General features: G+C 36.4%; 5 protein-coding genes across 5 annotated transcripts; 1 reads left to right on the top strand and 4 right to left on the bottom strand.

Moving 5' to 3' along the window:
* Positions 1–1,422: 1,422 nt before the first annotated feature.
* On the bottom strand, positions 1,423–2,772 carry PHYBLDRAFT_72814 (hypothetical protein; the record flags this gene model as incomplete). The annotated part of the gene is made up of 4 exons (XM_018442723.1): positions 1,423–1,524; positions 1,722–1,856; positions 2,247–2,328; positions 2,396–2,772. The coding sequence occupies 4 exons, from the start codon at positions 2,770–2,772 to the stop codon at positions 1,423–1,425; spliced, it is 696 nt and encodes a 231-aa protein (XP_018289799.1).
* A 367-nt stretch (positions 2,773–3,139) lies between these two features.
* On the bottom strand, positions 3,140–3,673 carry PHYBLDRAFT_72815 (hypothetical protein; the record flags this gene model as incomplete). Its single annotated transcript, XM_018442724.1, has 3 exons — positions 3,140–3,280; positions 3,385–3,552; positions 3,602–3,673. The coding sequence occupies 3 exons, from the start codon at positions 3,671–3,673 to the stop codon at positions 3,140–3,142; spliced, it is 381 nt and encodes a 126-aa protein (XP_018289798.1).
* Positions 3,674–3,976: 303 nt separating this feature from the next.
* On the bottom strand, positions 3,977–6,028 carry PHYBLDRAFT_72816 (hypothetical protein; the record flags this gene model as incomplete). Its single annotated transcript, XM_018442725.1, has 7 exons — positions 3,977–4,317; positions 4,339–4,500; positions 4,722–4,799; positions 4,878–5,143; positions 5,545–5,814; positions 5,910–5,944; positions 6,011–6,028. The coding sequence occupies 7 exons, from the start codon at positions 6,026–6,028 to the stop codon at positions 3,977–3,979; spliced, it is 1,170 nt and encodes a 389-aa protein (XP_018289797.1).
* A 593-nt stretch (positions 6,029–6,621) lies between these two features.
* Positions 6,622–11,507, top strand: PHYBLDRAFT_170415 (hypothetical protein; the record flags this gene model as incomplete). Its single annotated transcript, XM_018436338.1, has 4 exons — positions 6,622–6,775; positions 6,860–8,323; positions 10,162–10,272; positions 11,275–11,507. 4 exons carry the CDS (start codon positions 6,622–6,624, stop codon positions 11,505–11,507), a joined length of 1,962 nt encoding a protein of 653 aa, XP_018289796.1.
* Positions 11,508–12,584: 1,077 nt separating this feature from the next.
* On the bottom strand, positions 12,585–13,002 carry PHYBLDRAFT_147515 (hypothetical protein; the record flags this gene model as incomplete). The annotated part of the gene is made up of 2 exons (XM_018431882.1): positions 12,585–12,679; positions 12,738–13,002. The coding sequence occupies 2 exons, from the start codon at positions 13,000–13,002 to the stop codon at positions 12,585–12,587; spliced, it is 360 nt and encodes a 119-aa protein (XP_018289795.1).
* Between the last annotated feature and the right edge of the window lie 2,098 nt (positions 13,003–15,100).

The following is a 15,100-nucleotide window of genomic DNA, read 5'->3' as shown; positions in this document are numbered from 1 at the left end:
AATATCACTCCCATATCAATTGTATGTCACATACTAATTAATTCTTTTACTTTGTCTTTTTTGCAAGACCCTACACATCATCTAAAATATATTTAGACTGACAGTTGTTGCTAGTCGACCACAACCATGTGAGCCCCTATTGTAAAAGGAAAATAAGAAAAAATCAATTAATTAGACTACCTGATTTTCTAAAAATAACTCTGAAACACTTACAATATATATTAAAATCAACGAACATAACAATAATGGACCATATCGGCGCAGACATAATATGAAACATTAAATTTTAATAAAGCGTAAATATAAGTGTCATGTACCCGCACGCATAATAGCGTGACTAGCACTTTATATTTATTTGTATTTATTCTATAGCTTTCAAAACAACATTTTTAAATGAAATTTAATTCATGGAGGATGAAACTGTAGTTTTACTCAATTCAACAATTCTTTTACAATCTCTCTTTTTTATATCTTATGTGAGGTCATATATTTTTTGGCATCTCTGCTTTTGTACTGTTAGATAACACTGTGGTAAATAACAGCATTTATAACTCCAGACTCATAGATATGTTGGAGAAGATTGTTAGCTAATGGAACTACTGAAAATGGCAAGATTTATAATTCCAGACTTGTAGGTTCTTCAGCAAATGCAATTTGTGAGATTTCAGATTGTTTTTTATCTAATTCAATCAATTGTTTTAATTAAAATACATTTATACTTTTTTTAATACTTTAATTTTTCTTATAATTGATCAAACAAACTTAATGTTTTATAGCAAAAATATTTTTATTTTTGACTTTATTAATAGTAAAAGTAATAGAATAAGACTTCTCTCTAGTCTTCTCATCTTTAGCATTGCATCTAATAAAGAGTACTAAAGAATAGTAGATGAATAATAGAAAAAGTATTTAAAAAAAAACTTTGATAATTTTAAATTAAATAATAAGTATAGAAAAAATCTAATTTTAATTGTAAGATCAATATCTTTATAAACTACTAGATATTGATTTAGTCAGATATTATAAAAAGAGGGTTCACTTAACATTATAAAAACTACAGATATATATCGTTCTATATATAAAATATATATATGTGCACTTATTCTTTAAGACTTTGATATAAAATTCCATGTTATAGGGTATTGTTATAGATTTCTTGCTTAGTATTGTTATTGTCCAAAAGCTATAAGTTATAAATCGGTTGATACTTTGTAAAGCCTCAAAGACTTAGCAACAATAGTAATAGAGAGAAGAAATAAAAAGAAAAAGACTTTGCGAAATAAAAAAAACAAGTTTATATTAAAAAAATATTAGTAGATATAATTGTTTCTGTCATAAGCTCAGATTTAAGATACAGATTTCATAGGGTTTGTTTGACTCTCTAGTTGATTTTTCTTTAATTAAGTAAATAATTCTCTTTATTCAGCAATTAAAATGGTTTCCTAGGTTGATAATGAGACTTTCATCTTCAAAATATTTCTCTAGAGTTAAAATAGAATAGAAATATTCTAAGCTTGGTAAGTGCTAGATGATGTTTAAAAAGTTTGTCATTTTTTTCTAAAATAGACAGCTTGTTTCAAATACTCATAAATTTTTTCTACAGTATTGTGAAGATTTTATAAAATAAAATCAACAGTAAAAAGATTGGAACGTATATAACACTGTAGAAAAAAATGTTGCTGTAAATTCCAAAAAATGTCAACTTTCAATAAAAAACTGACAACTATGTTTAAACTTCTATCACCATACCAAATATAGCACACTTTGAGCTGTTTTTGTTTTTTGAGATTTAATTCAAATACATATTTTTGATTTTTAATTCTGAATGTCATTTTAGGTGAAAATTGTATGTTGGACTGCATATCAATTCAAAAAGTTCAATAAAAGAACAAACACAGCCTATAGATTACTTATACTTTAAATATAGATATGTATAAGTTTTTTATACTAGACTATGTCTTTATTCAAAATCATCAAGAGATATATTAATATTGATATCAAGTTATATTTAAAAATTAGAATGATTATATTTGTACTTTGAAAGTAAAATAAATTAAAGGAAAGTGCAAGAAAAAAAACTACTGGTAGTGATGTTGAAAAGTCAACATAACATGTCAAATAGTCATATCATTAATATTATGAACTAGACCAGCCATCTGCCTGATGGACTCAATCTCAACCACCTTCATCTCACTAATTGTTTGGCTTTCCCATACAGGGAAGAGCAACTTGTCATATATCTATACACCTTGCAAACAATCAACTATGGTAAAGAGTCTAGTCTCTCCCAAGACAGAATGAGAGAAGAACTTTATAACATATCCGTACCTTTGAAAAATATAATTGAGATATGATTAATATTACAATAATGCAAGATATAACTTGTGTTACTTACTCCTTCAGATGTTCAAGTACAACAAGGTCATTGGCTCGAATATGCCTGCTGTCAAAAGAAGTCCGGACTCTGTACACCACATTGTCCTTCCATATCTTGGTGGTGCAGACCAGCTCAATGGTTTTGTGTTCTATTACTGTGCTGTTCTGGTCCCAGAGACAGGCCAACGAACTCACCAAATTGTGGCAGTTCATATTACATTCAATTGCTATGACAGCAAGAGTCTTTCTGATTGGGTTTGACCAAAGCTGAGGACCAGCAACATTGTTACTTACAATCTTAAAGTTGCTGGTCCTCCTATCAATTAATCTTATTTGAGCTGCCCAACCACCAAGACAATACTGTACCCCAGCTTTACAAAGGAGGATATTTTTCATGTTCTTCCCAGTATCCTTCCAGGACCAAATTGCAGCTCAGTATGCACCAATTGTAAGTTTGATTAGATGGCAGATATACACCTATAATAGACCCATCTCCCTCACCATGTAACCAAGATGAACTAGCATGTGCTGGTTTATTACAAATATAGTAGGTTTTAACCTTCTTTCTTGGATTTCACAATGAAGGAAGGAATGCCAGTGACCAATGACTCTATAAAGATGGTTAAAATATTGTTTAGAATGTATTTGACTGACTTATCTTTCCATGGCATGGATTTCTTCTTCTGTCACTTCCCATTGCTGAGCAATAGAGCATGCTAAGACTAGGTCCAAAACAGCATGTCTGATTCTGATAAGAACAAACTTATGGACCACAACTGTTGGTATAACAAACAGAAGGAAGCCGAGCTAGTTGACTGCCTTCTGTCTGCTGGTTGTTTCCTTCAGCAATCTCCAGATGCCAGTGAAGTTTGCTGAGATGTCTGGTCTGGACTTGCCAATACAGCTGTCAATCTTGTCAAGTCCAACATGCAAAGCAAATGTGTATATGATATCCTGTTCATCCTGGTGCTGTTGTTGTTGCTGCTGGTCAAGAACGGCCTGTTAGACTTTATTGTTCTCAGTCTTGTTACTCATATTAAATTCGCCATTCAATGCATTGTATAGCTGATGACTGATCCCATGGCCAATGAGATGCATCTCGTCAAGCCCAAAAAAAGCAGGACTTGTCAATGTGTGGAGATTCCTAAAAACATTGGGACCATTGACACCGTATCTCTAAAAAGAAGGTATTAATATTTCAATTATTCATTTATCATGTACTTACGTTTCCTTCAAAGTGATGGAGACTCTCCACAGCTCTCATAGAAGCAGGTACCTCCTTGCCAACGAAACACATGGTGTGAAATCAAGGAATACCCTTAGAAATGCAGGCTTGGCACCCATAGAAAGAATTATAGTGGGTCAGGTTCATCAAGTCTGACACGGCCGGATTATTGCCAGTTGCCATGACAAGATGAACCTTGACACTCACTTGCCCAGAAATCGTCTGAATTCTCAGACCAAAAGTCTGCAACATATGCAAATCTTCTACAATTGGTTCAAGAAAAGATGCTATGTTTTTTTGGGTGTTTAGGCCCAGGAATGATTGCCAGCTGAATCATATTTTCTCTCTCATATCTAAGTATAATTGATTAGAAATTTATGTATAGCTTCTAATATTGTACTTTAGTTTTGGATAAATACTGAGATTGATAACATGCACAACAGTTGCTGACATTTTTGAATTATCAAAAAGATTGAATTGATCAACAAACATTGATATCAAAATATCATTCTGATCAATAACATCACTCTGAACCAAACGTTTGACAGCATTACCATCGAGGATAACAGATGTTGTACAACCAACTTTATCTGAAAGATGGTTTCTGCCATATGCCATCTTGGTTTGTTTCTGGGCATTACCAAGCTTAAATCGTAATTGTTCAGAGAGAGGCACAAGCTGGAAGGTCTGCACAGGAATTAAAGTGCCTCTCTCATCTTGGAACCATCAGCTATTACAGTGAGGGCACTGCACTTCCTCATCTTCATACTGACCAGCTTCTACAGTGTCAAAGCAGATACAGACTTCCTGGCACATATTGTATGTCACAGGACGGACAGTATACTCCCTCTTAAGATGAGTGTTCATCTTGTAGTGTGACATGAGTGCATTTATGACAGCTATAATGTTGGTAAGTTTACAAGTTATGAATAATTAATAACGGATATATACTTGCATAAACCGCGTTCCATTATGTACTTATTCACAATCTTGACACACTTGTCAAAAACATTGCGAGATATATTATTCTCAACAAACATAGAGAATAATTCCATACTAGTTGCCTCTGCATAACTACTGGGCTCGTAAGAAGGAACTCGAGGAGACTTGCTTCAGTCACTTTCAACACTTTCAGGTTGGTTTAATGACTCTCTATGTTCAACGACATTGCGGACACAGAAGTAAACAGGACCAACTTCTTTTGTATATATATTTATGTGATTAGCATTTTTTAGAAGCTCATTAGACTAGTTTAAGGGACTGTTTTTTCTCTTACCAAGTGGAGACTCGATATCTGTAGATATATCTTGATTGAAATCAATGTCTACATCCATTAATCTTGCATGAGAGAAGATGTTTTCTTCTAATACAAAATCTCTTAAGTCGTATTGCCCATCACTGGACAAGTCCTCGGCATTGGCAAGAGTTGCGAAGGGTCTAGAAATATTATTATATCTAGCCAGGTTGGCTTCATACTCGAAATTGGAAAAATTGACATTAAATTCGTCATTGCTCTCTCCAGATGTTTGGGTAATCAGATTGCTGTTATTTATCTTAATTCGAGGTTTTTTTAAGACAATAGTCTGGACTGTAAGTGATAATAAAAAGGTTTAAGATGAAGGTTACAAGGAAAAAATAATGTTATATTAATGTGAATTTATATTTTAATTTTATATTATTTATTTAATACTGAACATTGTAAATTCATGCAATATATTGCATGATTATGACTGTGAATAATAAGAAGAATTTTTTCTTGTCAGAATCAAATTTTGTTTTTCCTTCCATCTTTTTTTTATTTTACACAAAGATGCAATGCCAAAACTTCAACTCAAAATCTCGCATAGAAGCTCTTGAGGCTACTGTAGCTGAACTCCGGGCTCAAATCAATAGCTCACAAGCAAACCAGAGTAGCATTACCCAAGAGCCTAACACTCTTCTACCAGCTCTTGGAAATGAAATGGTTTAAGAGGATATCAGCAAAGTCACCCAAGATATTGAGAAATCTGGGATAGACTCTCGCAGAAGGACATGCTTGTTTACAGCATTGGCTATAAAGTCTGCTTTGCAGATCCATTGCACTGGAGATGACCTGCAAGCTTCTGTTCAAATGTATCATGCAGCAGCTGAAATTTCTTGCAGGGTAATCAAAAAAGCCTTTGCCATATGCATTGGCAATGGTGACAAGATTCCAGTCCGGGGTGATCTGACAGCTATCCAGAAAAGAAGTCTATTGAAAAATTTTGAATGAAATGCTGCTGACAAGAATATCTCTCTTGCTAGATTTCAAGAATCATGGGAAGCTTACTCCATGCTCTCACAGAGATGGAAATCTGCTAGACTCTTATCATAGAAGCATTAAAATGTATTTTATACTTTGCGAAATAAAAGTAATTTAAAAATTCATACACTCTTAATTAATGTCATGTTTAAAGAATTGATGGATGTTTTTTTTTTTAGATAAAAATGATAAAAATGAAAACTTATATTTATGATTTTATTATAGAAATGTTATAATTAGAACTTCTATATATCTAAAATCAATCAAAATTAGCAGCATCACGTGATATACGAATTTGCCTGTAAAACATTTATTCACATCTAAAATCTAGCACTTTTACTGTAATGTGCGAGAAGTCACACAATAAGATAATAAGATAGAATGAAATATGAAGATAAAGATAATGTTTATTTGTGATAATATTTATGATATTTATATTAATTTATAAGATGCCGCAGTATCCTATATTCTAGCTAAGTCCTTTTGCTGCAGTATCTTGCTGAGCAATGGTTGTCTTCTTCTTCTTGGCCTTGCTCACCCAACTACTGCGGTTGGAGTAGTTGTTTCTGATTGGGTAGGATTGGAACTGAGTGCCAATTCCAATCCGCTCCTGACATTACTATGTCACATGGTATACCGAGATATTAACCCCTTGAATTTATTTTACAAACTATTGCCAAAAAACTTATATAACTATCAAACCAAACTCTAACTTTGAAAAAAAAAACCGAAAAATAAAATGTCATCTACTCAACATCGTTGTGCTGCTTGCCATATGCTTGGACATAGCAGAAGTACTCATAAGCAATGTCTCATGAACCCAAAGAACATTTCTCTCCACATTCCTCAAAAGAGAACTAATGTAGATGAATATCCTGCAGAAAGTAGCCAAAGTAACTATTTATTTATACACTTATGCGTATTACTGCAAGTGTTATATATATTTTTTAATAATAAATGTGTTTATAAAAAAATAGCTGCTGCCTTGAGAATAAGAAGTGAGCCTGTCCAAGACCAAAATTTGGACATAGAAACATCGACTTTTATTTCAGTTTCTGAGTTGACTGAATTTCCACTCGCAAATGAGACTATTACTGAAGTTCTTGAAGCAGTCATGGAAGAAGAGATTGAGGAGACTTCATCTGATGAAGAAGTGACTGGAAGAGAAGAAGAAGTCGAGGTCACTTTATCTGACGAAGAAGTGACTGGAAGAGAAGAAGAAGTCGAGGAGATTTCAACTGTGAATAGAGGATCAATTTTACCCCATTGTCCTCACTGTAATGGAACTGATCATCGCCAAATTACAAGCAGATTTTGTCCAAACAATAACAGTAGCAGAGCAAGAGGATCTAGAAATCGAGGCAGAGGCTTGAATAATATTGCCCGACTTCCAGCTATTTCAGAACCAGCAGTTGATAACAGGGGAGATATGGATATCGAGTGTCGATTTTGTGGGGCAATGATGTGGGCACATGAAAAAAACAGTCGTTCTTCTTTAAGAAGCCCCACGTTCTCTATGTGTTGTAACAAAGGAAAGCATGTTCTCCCCCAAATTGAGCCAACACCTACAGGAATTGCTGAGCTTTTGAACTATAGAACACGTGATGGAAAGAAGTTTCTTGAAAACATTCGAAGCTATAATAGTACAATGAGCTTTACTTCTTTGGGAGCTAAAATTGATACATCTGTTGGCAACAATATCAATGGGGCATACAACTTCCGGATTCACGGAACAATTTGTCATAGAATTGGATCTATTTTGCCAGTGACAGAATCTGATATTGCTCACCCAAAATTCGCTCAGATCTATATTTATGATAGTGCTGCTCAGATAGATCAAAGACAGTACCATTCCCCACAATTGGAGAGAAGTGTTTTGGAGAAGATTCAGTCCATTCTTATGGAAACAAATCTATTCGTACATCTCTTCAGAACAATGGATCGAATTTCTCGGGAAAAGGGACAATCTATAGATCTCACTTTGCGTTTAGTAGCTGAGGGGCCTCGGGATCAAAGACGGTACAATGCTCCAACTGCAAGTGAAATAGCAGTTCTTATTATGAATAATGAAGAGGGTACTTCAAGAGACATTGTGCTGCACACCAGAGCCAACTTCCAACAGAACATCAATGAGTACAACCGATCTTATGATGCTTTACACTATGTGCTACTCTTTCCACATGGTGAAGATGGTTGGACCATTGATGCCAGCTCATTGTCAGGAGAGCATGTCACAGTAATGCAATGGTACTCAAACCGTTTGATGTATCGACACAACACACAGCACCTCCTCCATCTTTTTGGCCGTCTCTTTCAACAATATATTGTTGATATGTATGCCAAAGTTGAGCACGATCGGCTGCACTTCATCACCAGCAATCAAAATCGTCTCCATGTAGATCTTTATAGTGGAATTCAGGATGCTGTTATCCATAACGATTGTAATCTTGCAAATCTTGGAAAGAGAGTTATTCTTCCATCTTCTTTTATTGGTAGCCCCCGGTATATGGCTCAACTTTATCAAGATTTAATGAGTATTGTGCGTCGTTTTGGCAAGCCTGATTTGTTCATAACTTTCACTTGCAATTCAAAGTGGCCAGAAATCACAAATTCCCTGTTGGCTGAGCAAAAAGCTAATGACAGACCAGATCTTTGTTCTCGGGTTTTCAATATGAAGCTCAAAGAGCTCATGATTAACCTTACAAAAAAAATATTCTGGGGAAAGTTTTGGCCTTTATATATGTCATTGAATTCCAAAAGCGCGGACTTCCTCATGCCCACATTCTTTTGATTTTGCGACCACAAGATAAACCAAAAACAATAGAAGATTTTGACAGAATAGTTTCGGCTGAAATCCCAGATCCTGAAACTGAGCCATTGGCATATGAAACAGTAAAAAAATGCATGATGCATGGCCCATGCGGAAAGAAATATCCAAAAGCACCATGCATGAAGAATGGGATCTGTTCAAAGAATTATCCTAAAAAGCTTTGCAATGAGACTAGCGATGGTGGAAATGGATATCCTATTTATCAATGCAGTCGAAATGGAAGAGTTATTAGAAGAGGGCCAAAGATCATGGATAATGGATGGGTTGTTCCACACAATAGATACATATGTGCAAAATACAATGCTCATATAAATGTTGAGATTAGCACCTCTGTTTCTGCCGTAAAATACCTCTACAAATATGTATATAAAGGACATGACCGTGCAATGGCCCATGTGCAGCCTACACCCACCAATTCCGCTCCACAACAACAACAAGAGCATGTAAACGAAGTTAATGAGTTTCTTGATGCTCGGTATGTCTCTGCTTCTGAAGCATGCTGGAGAATATTTTCTTTCAAGCTTCATCAAGAGTATCCCAGCCATCAACGACTTTCAATCCATCTGGAAAATGCCCAACCCGTATATTATAATCCATCTTCTAACCCAGAGGATGTTGCAAATTCCAGAAAAAACACTACTTTAATGGGATATTTCGACTATAATGCTACACACCCATCATCTGAAAAACTTCTTTACGTCGACTTTCCTTCTCTTTATGTATGGAATACAAAAGAACAAAAATGGACAGCACGTAAGAGGTTTGATAAAGGAACGATTGGCAGAGTTTACATAGTGTCTCCGAGAGATATTGAAAAATATTCGTTACGATTACTGCTGCATAATGTTAAAGGGGCCAAAAGCTTTGAAGACATACGTACAGTAGAAGGATGTGTGTATGAAACAAACCAAGCTGCATGTCGTGCTCTGGGATTACTTTTGAATGATGATGAGTGGAGTAACTGTATGGAAGAGGCAGCAGCTCATCAGATCCCATTTTCTTTACGAAGACTCTTTGCTATTCTTTTGATTTTCTGTGCAGTATCAGATCCTTTCTCTTTGTGGCTTGCTCATCGCGATTCTATGATTGAAGATTATCTTCATTTGGCAAGAGAAAGTAGTGGAATTCCTGCGTTAGCCCCCACACAAGATATGTCTGACAGATGTTTATGGGATATCGAAAGTCATCTATCTGCCAACTCTATGTCTCTCATGTTGTTCACTGGATTTGTTCTTCCACCAATGCCTGACATCCAGCACTTTAGCCCAAATGGGCAAGATGTTCAAGCCATCATACAAGAACAAGAAGATTTATGTGATCAAGCCCAGCTTTTGCCAGATCCAGATACATTGACATTCAATAATTCACAAAGACGTATCTATACAACAGTATTAAGTGCAATTGAAGAAAACGTGGGAGCCTCAAGATTGTACTTTGTCGATGGTCCAGGTGGGACGGGAAAGACATTTGTCTTTAATGCCTTGCTTCAAAAAACTCGCCAACAAGGAAAAATTGCTCTTGCAGTAGCAACAAGTGGAATTGCTGCATTGCTGCTAGACAGTGGGCGTACAGCACATTCCAGGTTTAAGATTCCAGTGCAAGTTGATCTTAACTCCTTATGCTCCATCAACGCAAACTCGCAAACGGCACAACTTATTAGAAGAACGGAATTGGTTATCTGGGACGAAGCTTCTATGATTAGTAAAGATGTTTTTAATACTGTAAGCAGATCCATGCAAGATATAATGAAGACTGTCGATCCATTGCTTGAAAACGTTCCATTTGGAGGGAAGTTGTTTGTCTTTGGAGGCGATTTTTGGCAGGTCCTTCCTGTTATACCCAAGGCAACAAGAGCTCAGGTTGTAAGCCAATGTATCAAGAAAGCATCTGCATGGAGAAATGTAAAAACCTTGTGGCTTACAACAAACATGCGAATTGCCCAAGCAAATAATGAACAAGAAACATTAGAGCTTAGGGAATTTGGAGCATTTCTTTTGCAAGTTGGTAGTGGTTCTGCCCACACAACAGGCGGTGATGACACCATCCCAATTCCGCCCCATATGTTACTTTCTGGATGTAATCCTGCTGATCTGGCCAAAGCAGTTTTCCATGATCTCTCCTCTAATGCAGCCAACCCTCATTTCCTCATGGGCCGTGCTTTGCTTACTCCTAAGAATAAAGATGTCAAGAAACTCAATGATATTCTTCTGAGCCAGTTTCCTGGAGAGGCACGAGAGTTTAAGAGCATCGACCAGGGAATTGATGAAGATGGTCAGTTGACATATCCAGTTGAGCTACTAAATACCATTGATCCTGGATCCCTACCACCTCACTCACTGTCCTTAAAAAAAGGATGTCCTATCATGCTTCTTCGCAATCTTGACCCAAAAAACGGCCTCTGTAATGGTACACGTCTGATTTGCAACTCTTTTGGAACATCTGTCATCAGAGCAACAATTGTGACTGGATCAAATGCCGGGCAAGTATCTCTTATTCCAAGAATAAAGCTTAATCCATCTGGATCAAATAGTGAAATTGAATTCCAGTGGTTCCAATTTCCAGTTCGTCTTGCATTCGCAATGACAATAAACAAGTCACAAGGTCAAACTCTTAAGAGTGTTGGATTATATCTCCCTGCCCCAGTATTCTCCCATGGCCAGCTGTATGTTGCTCTATCCCGGGTCAGAAAACCTTCTACAATCAAGATAATGCTTGATACACCAGCAAATTCCAACGAAACGGCAAATACTGTATTTACAGACAATGTTGTATTTAAGGAAGTCTTTGACATTTAGTAAAAAATTATATATAACATACACTATAAACTCATCTAACCAATTTTTTTTTGAATAATAAAACATCTATACATATCCTTTCTTTTCATATAATTCACTCAAATAAAATGTTCCTATTAATTGTGCTATACGATACTTAGACTTCCAATAGGGAAGGGTTTTATATTAACTTCCGGTAGGCTCTGGGGCCCCCCCAAAGGGAGGGGGGAGGGGGGGGGACCCCCCAAAGGGGGGGGGGAGCACCGCTCCCCTAGTCATTATTTTAAATACATACTAGGTACTCCGCTTCTCTCTCCTCTAAAGGGGAGAGCAACCCCCCTCCCTTTGGGAGGGGACCCCATTTGGCCCTATTATAAGTTCTATGTAATAGGCCCTACAACAAAGACCTATGTCACGCGTCATTATGATTAAATCAATATATTAGGTCACTGCTTTGAGTATATAAAGGTGCAAAATTTATTTATTATGTGTAGTTATAAAGAGTGAAAAAGAAAAAGATATAAAGGGCAGAAATATTTTTGATTAGTTTTTGTTAGTTTTTTTTTGGGATATTAAAATTTTAAAATATATTAAATGTGAGTAGTTATAAAGAGAGAAATATATAAAAAAAGAAGAGAGAGAAAATCAATTGGTCTTGAAGACTTTCTTGTACACAATGGTTTTTTGTGAATACTGTATCTTGTGACAAGGTATTGTTAGATAATGTGTCAATCATTATTTTAATTCCAGATGGCTTTCTCACACGTGAAAGGGCGACGTTGAGTTGGCCATGGGAAAACATTGGAGCTGGAAAATATAGACCCACACTGTCAAGAGTTTGTCTTTGAGCTTTGTTGATTGTCATTGCAAATGCAAGATGGACTGAAAACTGACATCATTGGAACTCGACAGAAGAAGTACATGTAGATGAATTGAGCTTTATCTTTGAAATAAGTACGACCTTTTCTTTGTGAGCACCAGTGACAATTGTTGCTTTAAGTATATGTATGCGGAATGAATTGCAAATTAATTGATTACCATTGCATAGACCGTTTTTAGGATCAATGTTCCGAAGAAGCATTATTGGGCATCCTTGTTTTAGTCATAAGCTGTGGAGTGTAGAGATCCAGGATTAATGGAGTTCAATAATTCCACTGGATATGCCAATAGGTCTTGTTCACTTATGCTCTGGTCTGCACTTTTGATTTCTCAGGCATTGCTAGGAAATTGATCAAGAAGCAGGTCATTTACTGTTTTGATGTCTGCATTCTTTGGGGGTGAGGATTGCGCGACCCATGAGGAAACTGGGTACAATAGCATTGGTAGAAAGGTTGGGGAATACAGCACTTGTCAGATGGAGGAGATTACGGCTTTTAATAAGCATCTCAGAAGGGACAGGAATCGTGTTTTCATCACCGATTGTATGGACGACACCACTTCCAACACGCAAGAGAAATGCAGCAAATTTTTGGAGGTCACTTCTTTCTTTTTGGCTACTTGCTTGTGCGATTCGCATGTTTTTTTTTTCTCAAGGGAAGTGTTTTGACATGCTTCTATGCTTTTGCTCGATTTACGCACTGCAAGACAATCTGAGATCTTGATGCTCTGGGAATTACTGGTAAAGTTTGGCAAAAATCTCTACCAAAGACAAAAAGCTTGCTACCAAATGGAACTGTTTTGAGTAACAGGTCTACAGTTTTCATGATGTCTTGTATCATATGATTTAAAACATTGAATATATCATTACTAATCATGGAAGCTTCATCCCAGATTACCATTTCGGCTTCTCTGATTAGCTTGGCAGTCTGGGAAGTGACAGGGATGGCACACATTGAGTTTGTGTTGACATTGATAGGTATTTTAAATTTGGAGTGGGCTGTCTGACCACCATCTAAGAGCAATGCGGCTATTCCACTTGTAGCAACAGCAAGAGCAAACTTTCCCTGTTGACAGACTTTATTCAGCAAGGAATTGAAAACAAACGTTTTACCCATTCCACCTGGTCCATCAACAAAAAATAGTCTTGGTGTGGTTGGAGGTGCATCAACTGCTTCTATAACTGTGTCATATACGTCTTTCTGCTCTTGATTGAACACAAAATTGTCTAGATCAGGTAACTGGAGAGCTTCACAACAGAGATCATGTTGCTACTAGATTAGTGTCTCTAATCTCTGTCTTCCAAAACTCTTTGTAGATATCAGCTGGTGGAGAAGGGAGGACAAACCTATCAAAGGCTGCAAGGGACAGAGAGTTGGCAGACATATGACTCTCAATGTCCCATAAACACGTATCATACATTTCTTGTGCAGGCTTCAGAGCTGAATTGGCTTGCTGCAATCTTTCAGTGTGCAAGTAATTCTCTACCATAGTAGATTTGAAGAACGTCCAGAGAGCAAAGGGGTCTGACACCTCACAGAACACCAGAAGGACTGCAAACAATTGTCTTAGAGAAGAGGGCAACTGGTAAGCAACTGCTTCTTCCATACAGTTTGTCCATTCTGTGTCATCAATTAACAGCCCCAGGGCCCGGCATGCTGCTTGATTGGTTTTGTGCAAGACACCTTCGACAGTATGCAAATTCTGGAAGCTTTTAGTGCCATAAACATTCAATAACAAAATTCTCAGAAAGTATTTTTCTGGGTCTCGTGGAGAAACAGCATACATTCTTTCAATTGTTCCTGTTTCATAACACTTATGCCAAATCCACACATATTTCTTGGCATGCCAGACATAATTTTGAAGAAAGTTTTTATACAAGTGCTGATGCGAGTCTGTATTCTCAGCATTATAAAATAAACACGATGTCAATGTTGTGTTTACATTGACTTGAGACAAAACCGCCAAGTTCATTGAATACATGTAATACACCTCTTGCAAGTTTTTATGATGTATTGCCAATCTTTAATGCAAAGGGAACTCTTGATGCAGCTTGAATGAAAAGATTTGCCAACTACTTCAGAGGCAGAGACATATCAGACATTCAGATATTCATTGATCTTGTTGATTGCTTCTTCTTGCTGTGGCTGTGTTGTAGATGAAGAATCAGTAGCAGGAATCGCAGGCTCAATTCTTGCTATTGCTTGGTTGTGGCCTTTGTAAACATATTTATATAAATATTTTACAACATGAAATGAGAAACTAATTTTGACATCGATATGGGCATTGTATTTGGCACATATATATCAGTTATGAGAAATCACCTATCTGTTATCCAGCATGTACAGCTTTTTCTTCACTTTTTGCCCATCCTCTCTTCTTCTGTATATCGGATATCCAGTTCTATCCTCAATTGTTTCTGTTGTGGTGGTTGAAGTTGAAGAAGTTTTTAAGAGGAAGAATTCAAGATTTGAAATTAGGAACGAAGATTCGTGAGAACTTGTGTAGGTTTTGTTTATTGAGAAAGATTTTGTATCAAAGTTTGACCAGGTTCCTACACTGAACTACTACTGCTATTTATATTGTTTTGGATTGGGAAAATTATATGACTGGGGTCAGGTAATCGATCCTATCTGAGCCTTAATCAGAGCAACGTGATCTTGGGATAATTAATGTATGATTAATTATATAAATGTGTGTAGTCCCAATGAAGTATTAACATCGAAAGTAAATGTGTT

This window comes from Phycomyces blakesleeanus, assembly GCF_001638985.1.
Source record: "Phycomyces blakesleeanus NRRL 1555(-) unplaced genomic scaffold PHYBLscaffold_15, whole genome shotgun sequence".
Classification (NCBI taxonomy): domain Eukaryota; kingdom Fungi; phylum Mucoromycota; class Mucoromycetes; order Mucorales; family Phycomycetaceae; genus Phycomyces; species Phycomyces blakesleeanus.
This window is presented reverse-complemented; position numbering and strand designations above follow the sequence as displayed.